This window comes from Leptodactylus fuscus, chromosome 2 (genome assembly GCF_031893055.1).
Source record: "Leptodactylus fuscus isolate aLepFus1 chromosome 2, aLepFus1.hap2, whole genome shotgun sequence".
NCBI classification, from domain to species: Eukaryota; Metazoa; Chordata; class Amphibia; order Anura; family Leptodactylidae; genus Leptodactylus; species Leptodactylus fuscus.
In genome coordinates this window covers 175,068,203-175,089,192 of record NC_134266.1, presented here as the reverse complement: position 1 = coordinate 175,089,192, position 20,990 = coordinate 175,068,203, and the positions used below count along the sequence as shown (strand labels likewise).

General features: G+C 40.6%; 1 protein-coding gene across 2 annotated transcripts in view; it reads right to left on the bottom strand.

The window, feature by feature from the left end:
• AFF3 (ALF transcription elongation factor 3) overlaps window positions 1-20,990 on the bottom strand; it is a 249,554-nt gene that overhangs the window by 19,145 nt on the left and 209,419 nt on the right. For both annotated transcript variants that reach the window (XM_075265104.1, XM_075265105.1), the window contains exons 9-13: window positions 18,517-19,533; window positions 17,336-17,442; window positions 12,123-12,309; window positions 1,861-1,982; window positions 126-189 (exon numbers count right to left, since the gene is read on the bottom strand). In XM_075265104.1, coding sequence (XP_075121205.1) covers window positions 126-189; window positions 1,861-1,982; window positions 12,123-12,309; window positions 17,336-17,442; window positions 18,517-19,533 — 1,497 coding nt within the window. The remainder of the gene's footprint in view (window positions 1-125; window positions 190-1,860; window positions 1,983-12,122; window positions 12,310-17,335; window positions 17,443-18,516; window positions 19,534-20,990) is intronic.

Here is a 20,990-nt window from a genome sequence, read left to right as displayed (position 1 = left end):
CAGTCATGCTTGTAATAGGTTTTATAATTATGTTTGGTGGTTTGTGCTGATGATAACTTCATGCCCATAAAATACCAGGACAAAATTAATTTAGCATACTGTATCTGGGAGGAAAGTGTACTTACCATGGCATCTGCTTTATGCTTCATTCGTTTGGCTTCCTGCATAAAGTAATCTGCATTGTGAGGTCTACAAAATGAGAATGAAAATGCTCAGAAGTATTCTTATATGAAGTGGATATTTGCAGGGGTGTTTTGCCCTGCTTATAACCTTTTTTAAAATGTGATCCATATAATTACCAGCACTTGCGATATAGATAGGTAACAAACCAAGACAGCACCAGCATGGTGGCAGCCCAAGGATATGTGCTGGTCCAGTATAAAGTTACAAAAATAGGTGGCACTTCAATGAAGTAGTGAAACAAATTGATTTTTATTTCCCCAAATACAAATATGTTTTTGGGAAAATAAAACCCATTTTTTTCATTTCTTCATTGAAGTGTCACCTATTTTAGTATTTTTTAGATAGATAGATAATGCCATTATCATAGCTAAAGATCAACCATAACTTAATTCCTTCCTTCATCATCACCTGAAATGTATCTGAAGTTAGGAATGCCATCATGAATACAATACCGGATTTTCTTAAGATGCCTGTGTACAAGGTGCAGACAACTGCATTAAAGGGGTTTTCCCATTTCCTGTTTCAGCAGCTTTGCCTGCTGTCTCTTCTCACTTCCTGTATTCCTTATCAAACAGTCAAAGCCACCTTGCTTGTTGAACAGGACCCGATAAAGTTATGATTACTAGAATCCATTATGATGATTATTATCTATTATGATTACTATTATGACAACTACAAATCTAATATAAATGTAGATCAAATAATATGTACATGCTTGTGGAGAACAACTCTGTGTTATCTGTGTGTTTACATAGACAGGGCTTTATCAGCAAAGTGCAAATAGCTGAACTTTTTGTCATCCCCAGCAGAGTTGTAGATAACAGTGAGAGCAGTGAGTGACATCACTTGTCCTGTCTTATCACACAGGTCTCCAGCTCTTTGGAAATGCTGTGTAAACAATGGGAGGAATAATTTCACATAGCAGGAAAACAAAGCAGCAGTATATTTAGGAAAACTGTTCAATAAGCTAGCAGTATAGATAGGATCCTAGAGATGGGAATACCCCTTTAATCGCATGTGATTAGATCTAATTGCCAGGCTGCATCTGTACTTGTTATTGCTTCACATAGCAAGTATAGGTGACGTTCAGCAATTAGCAGTAATTGTATGCCATTTCCGTGGCTGCGCCATCCCGTGTACAGGAACCCTTAGGATAAGGCCCTATGTTATGGCAAAGCTGCTTTTTATGTTGCAGATTTTTCTGGGCTAAAGCCAGGAGTGGCTACAAATGGGATGGGAAATATATAGAAAAGCAGAAGACGCTCACAGGCAGACACTTTGCAAACCCATTCAAATGAATGGATTTGAAAACTCACAGCCGGTTTCCGTCTCCTGTCCAGTTTCTCAGGCAGAAGACGGAAGCCTGAAAGCGGAGACCTGGCGCAGGTGTGAACCTGCCCTAAGGGAACCTATAGATGTGGAATACTGTCACATCTCAAAGCGTAGGAACAATACCAACAAATATTCCAGCAAAGTGATCACACTTTCGATGTAGACAAGACTTCATAGAGCTCCCCTGTTTATCTTTGCCACCACTTCTGGCATGCATTCCTAGATATGCATTCCTAGATAAGTGTATACTTATACTCTTCTAACATGCATCTTCTAACTGACAAAGTCGAATAAGCCATAAACCATCATAAGTTAGACACAAAGCATTATTTTGTACTGCTCTACCTTGTGCTATCATGCAACTGCTTAGATATCCTTGTATCTGTATGTCCATTCTGCGACCAGAGCTTAGAATGTGAGTCGCCTTTATTACATATAGAGCTTGTACTGTTTGATGGTTGTGATCTCTAAAAAAAAAAAAAAAAAAAAAGCAAACATGTTGTTATTAAATACAACCATACATTTTATATGCTATTTATATACAACACATTTTTTTTCTCAACCTTAATTTTTTTCTCAACATGTAATTCCTATCAAAACCACACAAGAATTTTAAAAAATAATTTCAAAGAGTTATTAAATCACAAGAATTGTGAAACTCTTATGGCCATCACAACCTAAACATCAAAAAACATAAAAACATTAGAATGTGAGGTGGTGGTCTGAATTGTACCCAAGTTGGATGAGGTGTTGGTCATCTATTGGTGTGAACCATGTCACAATTGAGTTAGGGGATAATTGTACACATCAGGGAGAGTGTGTGCCTACATAGGCAGTACGGAGACTTACAAGTCATTCCTGCTCCGCTAGGGATTCCGGGTAAAAAACATGCAAATCTATTCTCCAGGATGTAATTAGGAGAACAGTGCACTCTGTATGCCGCCCTCTAGAGGGCAGCATCCTTAACATCATGCATGCATAATAAGTCTACTATCATGATGCGGATTTAATTGTCAAATTAGTATTTCTATTCCAAAAGGAACAGATTCCCAGCTATGGACAGCGCTGTTTCGGCCTTTTGGGCCTCCTCAGCATAGCGTAGGGATACTGATTTGGCAGAGTGAGAGATTATAGACCAGGGTCAGGGGATAATCATATACATCAGGGAGAGTGTGTGCCTACATAGGCAGTACAGGGACTTACAAGTCATTCCTGCTCCGCTAGGGATTCTGGGTAAAAAATATGCAAATCTGTACTCCACCTTGTATATTAATGTTTTTAGATGTTTTTAAGCTGTGATGGCCATTTTGTATTTCTTGTGATCTAATAAAGCTTTGAATTTATTTTTGAATATTTTGGGATTTGAAAGCTTGAATTCACTGTGTGCTTTCATGTAGTATACCTGTCATTTGTTACATACTGTAGTGAATTATTAAGACTGGTCTTTTATAAGACAGGCTGTGTATGCCTCTTAAAGTGAGTTTGTCACCAGAGCCTAGCATGTCAACCCCACATATAGGTAGTGGTATCTCAGCAGCAACACTGATTCACAAGGAGAAACAATGTTTGAGGCAAAGGCCCCACGTAGCGAGTTGCAGCCATAAAACGCAGCGGAAAAGACCGTGGCCAAAATGCATTGTGATTTTTCACAGAAAGTCCGCAGATTTTTTTTTTCTGCATCCTTTCTGCCCCTATTATACCTTTACAGAAAACACCAGCTTTTCTGTAGGTATAATTATTAATCTGAATGCAGGTGTACATATGTAACACTTTAAGGGTCCATTCACACAGAGGAAAATGGTGAGGAATTTGGTGTGGAATTTCTGCGCTGAAAAAAAGCCTCAATTGACTTCAATGGGTTCCTTTTTTTCTAGCCTCCATTTTTCAGCACTGAAATTCCACACCAAATTCCTCACCATTTTCCTCCGTGTGAATGGACCCGAAGGCTAAGGCCTCACGTTGCGGAAATGCAGATTTTTTTTGTTGCAGATTTTGTTGCGTTTTTTTTTTTTTGAGCCAAGGCCTGGAGTGGATTAAGCAGAAGGTAGAAGTAGAAGAAGCTTCTTATATATTTCCCATTCATTCAGTAGCCAATTTTGGCTGTCTCAAAAAAAAACACATAAGATCTTCAAGAAGAAGCTGCGTTTCCGCAACGTGGAGCCTCACCCCTCCTGCTAAACCCCACTTACTTTTCTCACCACTTTTAAGAAGTGATGAAAGGAGTGAAAGGTCACAAATAATAGTGCAAATATGGTGTGTGCTACATTTTTCTAACTAATGCATCATAAAACTGGTGCAAATCAAATAATCTTCCCAAATGTCTATAGCGTGAATTACAGCGGTGACTATCTAAATCCCCTTTAAATATTTCCTAAAGACAAATTTTTTACTGACAATTTTGAGTCTATAGTATGGTTCTACTGCTTGAAAAACAAAAGTTCACAAGTTCAGAGTCATATGGAAAAGACATCAGCCATAATAGGCATTTCTGTTTGCTATTAATTCATTTATTGAGCTATTCCCTGAAGGGTAACTCACAATTGGATCAACTGTAAAGAACCCAATAACCACCACAGCATTTTCAGTAGAAAACAAATAAAAAGACTTGAAGAACGAAACATGACGCTAACTAAGGCCTCATGTATGCAGACTTGTGATGGATAGTGCTGTAGATCCATACCTTCCCTTGGTGCGCCTATCCCTTTATATGGAGGCACAGAAAGGTGTAGTTTTGTTCTGCAATGTATGCTATATTATGTAGGAATTATCTTCTATACATTTAAAGGGTCTGTCCAATTCCTCAGGATAGGTCATGAATAGTAACTCAATGAGGATCTAGCACCCAGGACCACCACTGATCAGCCCTTTGAATGGACTCCAGCAGTTTTGTGACCCTCTTAGTTGTTTACAATTACACTATCTGTTTCATAGTGGCCATGCAATGTAATTGCAGCTTTGTCCCATTCACTTCACTAGTACGAGCACTGCTGCCTCTTCAAACAGCTGATCAGAGGGAGCTCTGGTTATTGTACCCCAAATAATCTGTTATGGATGAGCTAGCTTGAGGAATAAAAAGGAGTTGGACAACCTTTTAAAAGAGAGAATACAAGAAGGCACAAAATGGTGGCCCATGCATTATCTACAGGTTCAGAGTAAAGTCCTGTAGGAACTATACTGACAGCTATACATGGCCTTAGCACATAGTATGGCTGTGGCCATTGAGAAGACTATCCAAAAATATAAATACAAAAATAAATACAATAATATATGCCACCAGAATGCTACATGAGAGTGCAAGCTGGAAAATCATAGTGTTTGCAAAATCATCAAAACTAGATCAAAAGATTAGTTTGAGAAGGAGTTAAAATTAAATGGTAAAATAAATTGACGAAGACCAATAAGGTGTTTAAAAAAAGAATTGCTACAATGTGATAAGTCCAGTTGGTCTTTCTATCCATGTCATCAATCATCTACATGTGAGTAATGTATTGGCCAGGTGTATTCACATTGTCTTGTAGATAGTGATTAGGAGACTCCAATTAGATGTGATTAATTATTAAAGTTTCATTCTACACTCTGAGAGAAAGGGCTTTTTCTATTTTATATCTGCCTATAGACTTCTATGCATGAATGCAGCACTAAGGGAGCATTCACACTACCGTTGGTGTCCGACAGCTAGTGTCTGCTGCTAATGTCCGTGCAAAATCATGTGCGGACATTAGTATCGGACACTAGCTGTGTCCGTGACATTTTGCATTGATATAAATGGAGATCGGGTGCGTTTTTTTATTGTCCGTGTCTGTCCTTAACTGTCCGTTCCCAAAGATGTCCGACTTTTCAAGCGGACAGAAAAAACCTACATGTCGGGTTTTGAACGAACATTATCAGCGGACACTAGCTGTCGGACACCGACGGTAGTGTGAACGCTCCCTAAAAAGAGATTGTGTATACGTTCATGTGGTACAGAGAGCTATGCCTACAGCTTGTTATGGAGTCCTACTGAACTTCTGTGTGACTTTTACAATTAAAGTAAAAATTGTGTCATAATATTTCCCCTCAGAGAAATTTCTAATGCTGGCACCATAAGGCAACAGACAGACCGCTCTAAGAATGATTAGAAGAATTTGCTCCTTGGGGCATTTTGGGACCAAGCATTTATACTATCCATTCCTCCTCACAGACACTGATACACAAAGAAGTGTCACTTGCTCTTAGCAATTTCCACGGTTGTGTTAATTTTTTCCATAAGTTGGCCCTGGCAGTGTTGAATTCCCTTGCACTATATCTACTGGTGAGCAAAAGCGTAACAATGTGTTGAACTTTTGACTTTCATGCTTCATATTTGACCATTCACTACAGCTTCAAATGTGAGACTGCCATCATTCTATAGACAATCATCTTGGCTATCTCATACATAAATTTGACTTGAAACTATTTATGATTAGTTATGCAGATACTTTTTTTTTTTCTTTTTATGTAGATTGTGAGCCCCATATAGGGATCACAATGTACATTTTTTTTCTCCTATCTGTATGTCTTTGTAGAATGGGAGGAAATCCATGCAAACACAGGGAGAACATACAGACTCCTTGCAGATGTTTTTCCAGGCAGAATTCAAACCCAGGACTCCAATGCTGCAAGGCTGCAGTGCTAACCACTGAACCACCATGTTGCCCCTAGTTATGCAGATTCTTGTCATGTATCTGCATTGTTACTGTTTTCCTCCTAAAAATCTAAGGGTATGTTCACACAGCAGAAACCTTTTCCGCTGTGTGAATTCTCCACATGGCTGGCTGCAACGGTATGCCGATGCAGTGTCGCGGCATCCCGCTCCTGATTAGGCCCGAACGAATGGGCCTAATTAGGAGTGAGTTTGAACCGCGGAATCCGCGGCAAGATAGGGCATGTCACTTCTTTTTCCCACTAGCTGAAAAAAAAATCGCTAGTGGGAAAAAAAAGCGAGCGGCTCCCATTGAAGTCAATGGGAGCCTTTTTTGCAGGCAGATTTTGAGGTGGATTCCGTGTAAAAATTTGTCTGCAAAAAACTCTGTGTAATTATATTAATATTGTAAATCCACTTTTGGCTTTCAATACTGCCTGAATCCTTTTGGGCATCCTTTCAAGCAGATTCAAGCATGTCTCGACCAAAATCTGATCCCAGGTCTCTTCTACATGATCTCAATATTGGTATATACTGGTCGAGTGACTTTAGTACGAAAACAAATTTTTCTTCAACTCTGCCCAGAAGTGTTTGGTTGGGTTGAGGTCTGAGGACTGTGGGGGCCAATCCAGCACCTCTACTTCATTGTCACTGAGCCATTTCTTCACTAATCTCAAAATATGCTTCAGGTTGTTGTCCTGCTGGAGCACTATGTCATCCTTTTCATACCCATAGTACTCGAATGATATGAGACACACTGGGCCTCCTGGAGGGCAAAAGAGGAAGTGGAGGTGGCCATGAGCAGGAAGTAGGATTGGTAAGTAAATAGGGCCTGTTACCTGCTCTGCCCTGTGGCAGCCGTTATGGCGCTACTCCTTCAGTTTCTCAATGCATTAGCCTCCTTTTTCCTTTCAGACCCATGAGCACTCATCAGAACCCAGTCTATCGATTTTCGTCTTATCACTCCAAATCACCCGTTTCCAATCTACTACTGTCCACTTTTTGTATTTTTTTTTCCAAACTTGAGCCAACGCTTCTCATGAAGATACTGAAGTCAAGACTTGTTTCTCTTTATTCTGGCCACTATTCCAGACTCTTCTTTCGCGTGTCACACAGTGCTTGCATGGACGTCTGTGATTTCATTATTACAAAATATATGAAACACATCCACTTACGTGTTTTTCGAGCCAGAACTGATAGACGATGAGCCAACTTGGTGACTCCAATATTTTGCCTGGACGTCCACCTCTTGCTTTTTGAATGGATGGATACACTTCATTTCACATTCTAATCATGGCACACACATGATGCAGTTTGGCAATTTTCTTGACCGAGAGACCGCTATCCATGAGTTGGATGATGCGGTTTGTCATTTCTTGTGGCATTTTCTTAATGGCTGATCCTCGATTTGAACTAGTGACCTATTGCTTCGGAATAACACACTGAGCTTTTAGGGAATGTGAGAAGTTGTCAATTGTAGTATACAAGAAGAAAAAGATTTTTCTACCACCAGGAGAAAAACAGTAACAATGGAGCTATATGATAAAAAAAACTTGTATAACTAATCATATCATAAATAGTTGCAAGCCAATTTTAAGCATGAGATAGCCAAGGTGATTGTCTATATTTTATTTTAAATATGATTTTTATTGAAAAGAAGAAAACTTTTACAATATAAAAGAAAAACAATTACAAACATAAGAAAAACCGGCAGAGGTCCAATCAGTAGAGCAAGAATTACAAGTTGGAACTTCGAATTGCAACCCAAATACAGGGATGACACAAACATGACCAAATAAACAAAGACCAAAGGACCAAATATACAAACGCTACTAAGACACCAAATCTACGAGAGGTCAAAAAGGAGGAAAAGATCCGCAAAGCAAGACGAAGAGAGGTAGAAGCTCTGAAAGAGAACAAAGAAGGGAACGTAGCTAGAGAGGTACAGGAAAGGAATAGTGAAAAGAAAGAATAGGAAAGACGGGATAGAGACGAAAGAGAACGAGAAAACCAAACAATAACATAAACAACATAAACAACATACCTGAACACAATACTGGAGAAACACAAGGTACAGCCAAAAAGAAAATAAAGCCACCTGGGGTAACGGAACAGTAAATAGGTAGTGATCAAGGGGTCCCCATGGGAGCAGCCTGAGGCCGAAGAGAAAGAGCTGCCTTATTAGACTCCACATATGAGATCCAAAGGGACCACTGGGAACGAAATTTGGCGTAAGTGTGATTTTTATTGGACAACAGACGTTCCAAGGTGCATGCTAAGTCCACATGGTGGAATAATTCAGCTACGGTTAAACAAAGAGCGGACTTCCACTGACGAGCGATCATGGCCCGAGCTGCGAGCACAATCTGTCCCAGAACGACCTGCATCTCTGAGGGAAAACTACCAACATCTAAGAAGCATAGGGCAAGACCAGGAGAAGGACTGATATCAAAACCGGCTATGGTGGATATGAAATGAAATACAGCTATCCAGAAGGCTCGGACCGGAGGGCAGTCCCACCACAAATGCAAGAAGGAACCTACTTGGCCGCATCCCCTCCAGCAGAGTCTTGTACAGGAAGAATCGATGTGCGCCATTTGGGTTGGGGTCCTATACCACCGCAGCATAATTTTCAAGGCCGTTTCCCAATGAGACGCCCCCCTAGATACATGTTTAACAAACCCAGCTGCGGCATACCAGTCCGTCAGAGGGATGGTTCTGGCAAGATCCGCTTCCCAACGGAGCAGGTGAAGAGGCTTGACCGGCTCCGGGGGAACCGAGAAAAAGCCATAAAACACAGACAACCCACCTCTAACAGGCGAGGACCTATTCCACAGCTTTAAGGCTAGTCTAGGAAAGGTCAATCTAGAGGGCTCGTAGGATTGAAAAAAATGACGCAACTGTAAATATTTAAAGAAGTCCGTTTTAGGGAGATGGAACTCTTCCTGTAACATAGAGAACGACTTAAACCCGTCATCAGAGTACAAATGGGCCACTTTATAGAGACCCCTAGAGACCCACCCACGGAGTCGCAGTTGAGGAAGAAAAGAGGTCAAATATAATAAGGGTAACTTCGACAAAGGAACCAGGTCTTCCTTGGAGGTATACGACAGAAAGTAACGCCAAGCAGACACTGAGGCCCTAATAATCAGCAAGGGAGAGGAAGTGATGGGGAGGTTCAGATCTTTAGGACGTAAAATACTCATAAGCGGGGCATCCAGAAGGCTTTCCTCAATCTCGGCCCAGCGCCATTTAGAAGTCTCATCCCACCCAACCTTGAGTTGATCAAGGATAGATGCCATATAATATTTCCTAACATCTGGGACACCCGCACCCCCATGAGACCAAGGACGCGTCATCACTTTAAGTCGAACCCTGGACCTCTTACCCTCCCATATATATTTGGATAGAATAGACTGTAGTTTAGTAAAATATGAGTCAGGGAGGGGGAGGGCAACTGTGCGAAACATATACATAATTAGAGGTAACACCATCATTTTGACAATGGCGATTCTGCTAGCCCAAGACAACATCGGTTGTGAGAAGGAGGTAAGGAGAGAAGTAATCTTAGTCAGAAGGGGGATATAATTGGCAGAGAACAGATCAGAACTAGGGGCCGTCAGGGAGATGCCAAGGTAAGCTATGCGGGAATCATTCCATTGGTAGGGGAATTGAATACTAAGATCCCGTCTCAACGAGGGAGAGATGACAACAGGCAAGATCTGTGACTTAGAGGAATTTACTTTATAATAAGAAACTTTACTAAATCTCCCTAGGACGTCCGTAGCAGCACTCAAGGAGGGACCGGGGGAAGTCAGGGCCAGTATAACATCATCAGCATATAGGCCAATTTTATGTTGCTGGCGGCCCACAGTAATACCCTCAATATTTTCCGCCATCCGAATGGACTCCGCCAGGGGCTCCATCACCAACGCAAAGATAATAGGGGAAAGAGGGCAACCCTGGCGAGTACCATTCGAGATCCGAAAGGGCTCAGACAAGAAGCCCGATGAGAGCACACGAGCCGACGGGTGGGAGTATAGAGCTAGAATAGCAGATTTAAAGACGGGCCCCATACCAAACCTATCCAAAAGGCTATCTAAGTAATCCCAGTGGACCCTATCAAAAGCCTTCTCAGCATCCAAAGCCAGAAGCAAAGAAGGCGTACCATCCCTTTCGGCTTTTTGAATAAGGTCTATGAACCTCCGTGTGCCGTCTGGAGCCTGCCTTCCAAATACAAAACCTACCTGGTCAGGGCTAACTAACTGGGGGAGAAGGAGAAGCAACCGCTCAGCAAGGATTTTAGCGTACAATTTGATATCTGTGTTCAGAAGGGAAATGGGTCTAAAATTAGCCGGGACAGTGGGAGATTTGCCAGGTTTAGGGATGGTCACTATAGTGGCCGACAACATTTCCTCCGGGAAGCATTGCTCCTCCGCCGCCTTCCTGTACACAGCTAAAAGATGAGGGGATAAAATATCTGCGTATTTCTTGTAATAGATCCCTGAGAAGCCGTCAGGGCCAGGAGACTTTAGTGGCTCCAGCGAGGCTATAGCTTCCGTAACCTCAAATAAGGTGATAGGAGAGGCCAGGGAGACAGATTGCGCAGGGGAAAGGCGGGGCAGGGCCACAGAGTCTAAGAATCTATCTATTTCCTCCTTGGATGGCTGGTATGTCTGGGGATCATCCCTAAGATTGTATAGAGACTTGTAATATAAGCGAAACTGCTCTGCAATGAGGCGGGGGTCAATTACTTTAGTACCCAAGTCATCCACAAGGTAGGCAATACGGGATTTGGGGCGTGACTGTTTGATTTTTTTGGCTAAAAAGGCACTAGCCCTACTGTTATGCACGTAGGCCTGACATTGAAAACGCTTAAAAGCTAAGTCCTGTTGGCAAGCCAGAAGGCCCTGCAATCGGAGTTGACATTGTCTAATCTCCGCAGAGACAGTAGGGGTGGGATTAAGCTTATTAATTGCGGAGAGGGAGGATAGGGAATGAAGTGTAGCATCTATGTCTTTAGACCGTTCTTTTTTTGCTCTCGCGCAGGCCTGAATAAGCATCCCTTGCATATAAGCCTTATGGGCATTCCAGAGCACATGAGGATCTGACACGGAGGGGGAATTGAGGGAAAAATATTCCTTCAGGGCTTCACGGAGGTGTTCACCATAGGAGGGATGATCTAGGATATACTCATTCAAGCGCCATTGGGAAGGCATAGCAGTGGAGAATTTCTCATGTAAGGAGAGGGACACCGGAGCATGATCAGACCAGGTGATCAACCCAATATCAGTAGATTCTGCCTGCATCAGCCCAATCTTATCAGTAAGAAAAAAGTCAATACGGGAATAGGAGGAGGATGATGAGGAGAAATAACTATAATCTCGCTCCCCGCCATGTTGGCAACGCCAGACGTCATAAAGGCCCTGGTCAATCAAAGAGGAGGATAATATAGGGGAGCGTCTCTTGAAGGTGATTGTCTATAAAATGATGGTAGTCTCACGTTTGAAGTTGTAGTGGATGCTGAGATATGGAGCCTGAGGGTGCATTCACACAATGTAACGCCTCGCTGATTCTTGTATAACTCGTGTACGGATCAGCACTGCAAAACAGAATCCCATTGACTTCAATTGGGTCCGTTTAACACGCGTAACACATTAAAATCAATGGGTTAAAAAGCCTCCCATTGATTTCAATGTGTTACGTGCGCTAAACGGAACCCATTGAAGTGAATGGGATTCTGTTTTGCAGTACTGATCCTTACACGAGTTATCATGCAAGAATCAGCGAGGCGTTACATCGTGTGAATTCACCCTGAAAGTCACAAGTTGAAAACATTGTTACCCTTCTGCTCATCAGTGTATATTTCTTTAACCAAATCCATTCATAACATAGCCCAAAATTTGTCAGGATGTATAACTGTTTTGAAGTGAGTTGAGTAGCCTACCTGTCGAGAATGTGAGTGCCGCTCTTGTTGATAATGTCGACTGCAAGAAGCATAGGTGGATATGACATCCCTCTCATATTTATTGGCAGAAGAGAGTTCTTCACTTGTACATTTTGGTTTAGGCTCATCAGGAAGAAAAGGTAATGGTGACAGATATTTCTCAGGGTTTGATAGAGACATCTCAAAGCTGTATAAAATGATTAGCATAATAGTGACACTTATACGATAATGGCTTGTAGCAGGATAAGTTTCAACCCCCACATACTATACATATCTAGACAATAATTAGACTGTATTACACAGTAACTGGTAAGGGCTAGTTCACACGTAAAAATCACCTGGATTATTTTGGTCCTGAAAAAAACACTTCCTAATTAGAAAGTGTTTTTTTGACCTTGAGGTGTTTTTTGGAGCGTTTTCTGGAGCAGTTTTTGGTAAAAACTGCTTCAGAAAACGCCAGGCGGTTTTCTACTCCCCTAAAGTGAATGGACTGTAAAAAAAAAATAAAAACGCTAGGCATTTTTGGTCGCGTTTTTTGCCTCCCACTCACTTCTATTGCTTTCCTCAGGCAGAATCCGCCTGAAGAAAGGTCATGTCGCTTCTTTATTCTGCTAGGAGCAAAAAACTGCTAGCAGAAAAAAAAGCTAGCAGTCTCCATAGAAAACCATTGTATGGAGGCAGAGTTTGAGGCAAAATCTGCTGTCAAATTCTGCCTCATTGCCCCCCGTGTGAACTAGCCCTAAGATGTACAAAAAAGTTAAATGTACTTAAAGGGAGTCTGTCACCGGAACTGAGCATATCAACCCAGCCCCATAGATAGTTAGGTTAGAGTCACCTGAATTAAACAGTGTTTACCCCTTGTGAATTGATAAGATAAGATAAAATAATCCTTTAATAGTCCCACGTTAGGGAAATTTCAGTATGTTACAGCAGCATAGTAATACAGACACAGGATAATACACAGTAATATAATACAGACGTAGGCACGCATATGCTGAGAAAAGAAGATATACTAGGAGTCCATAGCAGCTAAGGAAAAACGGAAGAGAAAGAAGGAAGACTTCATGGTCATCAACTGATGCCTCAGTTGTTGTTTTTGTCAATATGAAAATGAGCTCTTGGGAGCGAGCACTCATTGATTCTAAAACCTAATTTGCATATTTAGAAAAATGATGGTATCTCAGCAATGGAGGCACTGATCCACAAAAGGAAAACACTTTTTGATTCAGGTGACCCTAACTTATCTATATGTGGGATGGGTTCTAATGCCAGACTTCCTTTAAAGGATATGTACACCTTTGGAACCATTTTTATTATTACTGATTTTGACATGTATTTTGGGATTAAAGAAACACTGATAGCTTATATTTTAAAATTTTGGTTTGCTTGGCCTCTGCAGCTTGTACACTACTCAACCAGCTGCAGAATGACGTTCAGAAGCAGATCCATCAGATTAGCTCATTCTCCACCCATCATATATGTTCTTAGACAACAACTTTGAATAGGACATTAATAGAAGTTCTAACATAGCAGACCTGTTGACTCTGCTTATGCCCTGGGTTCCACGACAACCCCTTGGCACCCTGCAATTGCTTCATTTCGATGGATGTTAGTAGGCAATCAGGCGAAAGTGGGAGCCTAGTCCTTTTGTTTAACCATGTAAATGCCACAGTCACTTTTGATATACGTCTTATGCCCACTGCATATGGAGCTGTCTCAGCTTCTGCACCTGCTTCATACCTTTTCTGAAGACTTCCATCATATATGGCAGGTGTTAGGAAGTGGCAAATAAAAAACCTTATAGAGGACCTTTGCCCACCTTCACCAAGTTAAGAACTTAGCATCTGTGAATAAGCATTAGAGATGTGTGAACACTATTTGAAACTGCCATTTTGAATAGCACGCTCCCATAGGAATGAATGGACCCCCTGTGTGCCGGCTGCGTTCATACCTATGGGTGTGTGCTATTCGAAACGGCAGTTTCGAATAGTGTTCGCTCATCTCTAATAGGCATCGTTACACTTATTCCACCACAGTTTTCTCTCTAGTCCCCACCATTCCTGAGAAACATACACAGTTTTGTTACCAGATGTGCTATTTAAGTTCTGTACTGTCAGAAGGACTGGGCTGGGATTCAGAGCTCCAATCAGAGGCAGTCAGTGTCAGAGCCCAGAATCACACCCCCTTGTCTGCTCCTACCTGACACCGCCCTCCTGTCAGTACAGAACCTAAATAGCATATTAGGCACCAAAACTAACAGCAGTGATAGCTCAGGAACAGTGGGGGCTAGAGAAAAGAAAATAGCATTGCCAGAATCAGTAGCACTGTGCCTTTTAACATGCTAAGAATGGCAGGTGGTGGAAATGAAAGGTCCTCTTTAACTAATGTAACTAAACTTTCAAGCAACGTTTGATTTTCTGCCAGTATTTTTGTCATTAATATGTTTTATTATATACTTTATTAACAAATGCTTTCTCCTATCTGTGAAATTCTGCATCTGTTTATTCATTCCTTTGCTTCTGTATTGAGAGCTGACCCCTGCTTCTCACTGTTTACTGAATTCAGTGCACTGTCAGCTTTCTAGTGGTATAAAATACCGCCAATGTCAAAGGACATGAAAAGTCCTCTTTAAAGCCCCCATTTTTTATGTAATAAACTGAGAGATTCAGGACTGAAAGAAATGTTATAACTCATTCAAGTGGGAATTGCTAGGGATTTCACTTTATACTGTATACTTGTATTGTCTAAAAATAAATTTGTTAAATGTTTATTGGTGATATTTTAGTTGTAATTTGTGAAAATATAATGTAATGTATAATTGCCACAGTAGTAAGTATGCTTCTTTTATTTTACATCTTAAAACAGAGAGTTATACATGTAGATATACAGTCCTATGAAAAAGTTTGGGCACCCCTATTAATCTTAATCATTTTTAGTTCTAAATATTTTGGTGTTTGCAACAGCCATTTCAGTTTGATATATCTAATAACTGATGGACACAGTAATATTTCAGGATTGAAATGAGGTTTATTGTACTAACAGAAAATGCGCAATATGCATTAAACCAAAATTTGACCGGTGCAAAAATATGGGCACCTCAACAGAAAAGTGACATTAATATTTAGTAGATCCTCCTTTTGCAAAGATAACAGCCTCTAGTCGCTTCCTGTAGCTTTTAATCAGTTCCTGGATCCTGGATGAAGGTATTTTGGACCATTTCTTTCTACAAAACAATTCAAGTTCAGTTAAGTTTGATGGTCGCCGAACATGGACAGCCCGCTCTCAAATGATCTGAAAACAAAGATTGTTCAACATAGTTGTTCAGGGGAAGGATACAAAACGTTGTCTCAGAGATTTAACCTGTCAGTTTCCACTGTGAGGAACATAGTAAGGAAATGGAAGACCACAGGGACAGTTCTTGTTAAACCAGAAGTGGCAGGCCAAGAAAAATATCAGAAAGGCAGAGAAGAAGAATGGTGAGAACAGTCAAGGACAATCCACAGACCACCTCCAAAGAGCTGCAGCATCATCTTGCTGCAGATGGTGTCACTGTGCATCGGTCAACTATACAGCGCACTTTGCACAAATAGAAGCTGTATGGGAGAGTGATGAGAAAGAAGCCGTTTCTGCACGTACGCCACAAATAGAGTTGCCTGAGGTATGAAAAAGCACATTTGGACAAGGCAGCTTCATTTTGGAAACAAAAATTGAGTTGTTTGGTTATAAAAAAAGGCGTTATGCATGGCGTCCAAAAAGAAACAGCATTCCAAGAAAAACACATGCTACCCACTGTAAAATTTGGTGGAGGTTCCATCATGCTTTGGGGCTGTGTGGCCAATGCCGGCATCGGGAATCTTGTTAAAGTTGAGAGTCGCATGGATTCCACTCAGTATCAGCAGATTCTTGAGAATAATGTTCAAGAATCAGTGACGAAGTTGAAGTTACGCCGGGGATGGATATTTCAGCAAGACAATGATCCAAAACACCGCTCCAAATCCTCAGGCATTCATGCAGAGGAACAATTACAATGTTCTGGAATGGCCATCCCAGTCCCCAGACCTGAATATCATTGAACATCTGTGGGATGATTTGAAGCGGGCTGTCCATGCTCGGCGACCATCTAACTTAACTGAACTTGAATTGTTTGTCCAAAATACCTTTATCCAGGATCCAGGAACTGATTAAAAGCTACAGGAAGCGACTAGAGGCTGTTATCTTTGCAAAAGGAGGATCTACTAAATATTAATGTCACTTTTCTGTTGAGGTGCCCATACTTTTGCACCGGTCAAATTTTGGTTTAATGCATATTGCACATTTTCTGTTAGTACAATAAACCTCATTTCAATCCTGAAATATTACTGTGTCCATCAGTTATTAGATATATCAAACTGAAATGGCTGTTGCAAATACCAAAATATTTAGAACTAAAAATGATTAAGATTAATAGGGGTGCCCAAACTTTTTCATAGGACTGTATATTGTACAGGTGTGCTCTCTGAGTATAGCATAAGAGGTATCAACACTGAGCAAAGCTCAATGCTTCAGGAATTAGGAAACTTTTTTTGACTTTTTTTTTTCTACATGATGCAGTTTTTGTTGTGTTTTTCATTGCATTTTTTTGCCCTTTTTTATGCTCCAGTAAGCTGTACGAACCTGGAAACTTCCCTTTTACGACGGGGACCCACGTGGCGCAAACACCACAATTTGTCCGCGGAGGAAATGCAGCGGAAAAAATCTAGGCATTTTACAGTCAGAGAAAAGTGGATGGGATTCTGGTTTTGGAAATCGCAGTATGTCAATTATAGCTACAGAAACACAAGAAGCCTCTACGAACTTTCTGTCTAACTGTGGAAAAACTGTGATGCATTGCCCCTACATTTTTGCTGCAGGATGCAATGCAGGGCCTTAGCCTCAAAGTTTTGCAAAAACTGCATCAAAAACCACGTCAGAAAACCACGTTGTGTCAAACAGCTAGAGGAAAAAAATCTGCTACTGACTGCCATCGAAATAAATGGGAGGATTCCCCCTCAAAATCAGCCTGCAAAAAACTCTGTGTGAACACACCCTTATATGTCTTCTGGAATGTCTGTATATGAAAAATGTCAGCACATGTCATCAGTACACACATGCTAGAAATTCTTCAATTCTTGGCATACAGAGAAATATGCCGGTGGTCATCCCTGAGTTTCACACCAGAAAACAAAATTTCATACCTGTTAAGTTCTAAGCTCTCACTGTTTGCTGTATGATTACTCTCAATTGGAATATCTTCTTTTTCCACCAGATTCTTCTTCATCTCCTGAGATTCTTCTCTTTCACACTATACAACATAAACATTTTAAGGTTAAAGTTATTCAGTTCTCAATGGGAAGATGCCCATCTTAATGTTATGGGCTATGAAGAGTAAGCTATGCAAAATGCCCATTTAGTGTCTGCATGCATGGCTTAATTGTTGCACATTTTGAGGGCATGAGAAGGAGCCCTAGGGATTAGATTAAAGCTATATCCTCACAGGACTTAGTTGCAGAGTGTTAGCCCGACAGCAGGTAATCCTCTGCCACACACAGTACTAACTCTAGGGCAACATGGCAACTTCGGTTGCAACTCTTGTCACATGACAAAAGATTGCCATGTTGCCCTACAACTCCTTCACTAATGTGAAGGGAATAGCATTACAACCTAGGGGATGTTGTGACTACAACTTATTATTAGTGGAAAAAATTCCCCCCCAATCAATATGTCTTTGGAGTGTGGGAGGAAACCCACGCAGACACGGGGAGAACATACATACTCCTTTCAGATGTTGCCTTAGGCAGGATTCAAACCCAGGCTTCAGCGCTAACCACCGAGCCACTGTGGTGCCTTTGGTACAATAAAATTGAGTGGTATTTCAGTTTTTCGCAACTTCGAGTTATAGTTGCAACACCCTTAAGTCACGGTTTGACTATATTTACTTGTATTCGTGAAGGTGACGCTGTGAAGTTTGGTCATACGACAAGTATAAATCCTATCCACATGCCGTCATGAAATCCCTCAGCATTTCATTGAATGCTGGGTGTTTTATGCATGGCTTCAACCTTTCAAATGCAGAAGCTGAAAGCAGCAGAATGCCTGCTCTGATTCAAGAAGAAATGCCACCATAAAAATGCCTTATTTTATCCTTCCAATGTTTCCTAAGGACAGTCCATCAACATGAGGTGCTGAACAACTCCTATAATTTATCCTGAAGGAAGAAATACATTATTTGAAAATCATATGAGAATCATGGGCTAACTGTGTTGTGCTGGCAACAAATTTTTCTACATGCTCACACAGTATTTATATGTACAGTAATTCTGTCTCTGGTCAGTTACAGAAAGCAACCTACAAAATTTTAGCAGTAAAGTGAACATACCTTACGTTTCCGTCTCATTTTCAATAAAGGGTTATCTGTTGCTTGGAGTGAGTATTTACTTTGTGATGAAGTCTGTGTCTTGTCTGTGCTGTTATCCATATTGAGGTTATTTTGGTGAACTCCGACTGGAATTCGGGACAAAAGCATTAAATCAATCCGTACCCAAAGTGACTTGCTGTCATTGCTGCCCTTTACAGAGCATTCATTCCTCCCAAAAGGTACCAGAGTGTAAAACTGCTCTTCCAACTCAGGGGCGACCTCACTTGTCGTCCTGTTAATAAAATGTTGTGTACTGTAGGAACCAGCTTGGTTTATAGTATTACTCCCACACCCTTTATCCAGGTGAGCACCATCTGATGGAAAGGCAGAGCTATTGTTACAAAAAGGAGGTATGTCTGGTTCTGCTTCTGTGCTGTGGTCATAAGATTGTAATGACAATTCAGTATTTTCCTTAGATTTTGGGAAAGCTCTAGTAATTTGAGTTCTCCTGTTTTTGTTATCAAACAGAGTTGCTGTAGATTCTTTTCTAGGTAATCCTCTGCTATAACAAGTTAACTCATTTATATTTTGTTCCGAAATTTCATTTCCAACAATTCCTTGGCTGATAGTAGGATTATCTAGCTTGTAGCAATTCAGACTATCACCGCTAGATGTCCTCTCTGTCCTCTTTATAAGCTTTCTGCAAGCTGGTGTCCTTCGGGAAGTATTTTCAGAAGAAACTGCAACGACAACAGTAGCAGCACGTGCAAGAGTTGGAGGCACCCGAAGCTTCGCACCTCTGTTTCCTATAACAGTGCACGGTGCTCCGACACTCTGGTCTTCTCTGACAGCGCTACTGTCATCTTTGTTACTTGGACATGTCAGACCAACCAGTGAAACTTTCTCACTGCCCTGTTCACCTTCATTTACTCCTCCATGATTTAAGCCTGATGCTTGGCTTAGAATAGATGTCTTGTTTGGATTGACTTTGTTCAACCACTTATCCAGCTGCCATTTGTGTGCTGTTGCATGCTGAGGCTGTAAAACAAATGTATTAAGTCATATAATGGCCACAAAACCCTCACAGCTGGCCTATAACCAAACATATCCACAAGATAAATCTAATATTTCATCCTTCTCTAAGCAATAATACTAGCATTCATTGTAATTGAGAGATTGGTTGTTAGAGGCCAAGGCAATGTTTCTAGTATAATATGAAATGCAGAATAAGAATGGTAGCTATATAGTGAAATGATATCATTCTGTCTTGAATGAACAGTGGGAAAAATTATATCAATTCCAATTGTGACCAACAAGTTCTTAAAGTAATCCACAATGATTTATGTAAACAGAATAGAAAAATACATTGGTTACATTTTTTCCACAAATATACTTAAACATTTTCAGTATGCAGAAAACAACTTAAATATATCTCTGGGTATGCTAATAGTATCAAAAAGGGGATTGTAAGAGAGATTGAGAAGTGAAAAGATAAAAACCAGCTAAACATGATCCGTCAGGGTCATACTGTAGTGTAGTATTGTAGGCATAGATTTATAATCCATTTACTTTTATGGCCTGAATCACAACGATTCTTGTAAAATATATATACACTGATATAAACTATATTTCTCCAAACTCCATGTCTAATTGCTATGTCCTAAAAGTATTTGCAGAATAATTCTGCCTCATTTCAGGGGCCGCTGATGAGGATTGTTTATAACAAGTTGTCATACAGGCTGTTCTAGACTTGGAATGCATCCATATTCTGTTCGTATCCTGTCTCTGGGCCCGCTGGTATGAACAAACATGCATAAACTTCCAATGCCCGGCCCCCTCTCTGCAGCAGCAGTCTCCAACTCCAGCTTTTAAGGGACACGTTTGTAAAAAGATCATCACATGTTTTCTGTTATTTGGTATATTTACAAAATGATCTGCAATCTTTTCAGTCAGTATTAAGGATTCCCAACGACAGTAGAAGTGATATTTAACATTGTGTCTTTAATACAAACATCTACAATACAAGTACAAATGGCCACATCATTAAAAGGAGCACTGAAGGTATAAATAACCTAATGTATATAAGAATTATAGCAATTTTATTCATACAATTGACGTATTTTAGTTACTATTTCACTAAATTATGAACAAAGTGCCATAATCTTATCTTCCCGCAGACCTCGAGAATTTCTGTATATATAATAAACATATTTTTTAGTTTGAACATTCCCATTCCCATACTATGTCTACATGTTATCTATCACCAAGCAATTTATGTAATAAATGTCATGTGTTTCTAGTTTTATATGATTTATAAACTTTCCTGAACTCCTATATGAGAATGCAACCATAATCCTCATCCCTTACCAATCTTTAACATAGGACCATCAGACAAGCAGGAGACAGGCTACATACTGCACTCAGAGGTACAAACATTCTGTCGACGGGTGCACAAGGACGATCCATAACTGTTTGAGAAAACTCTAAAATTTTGC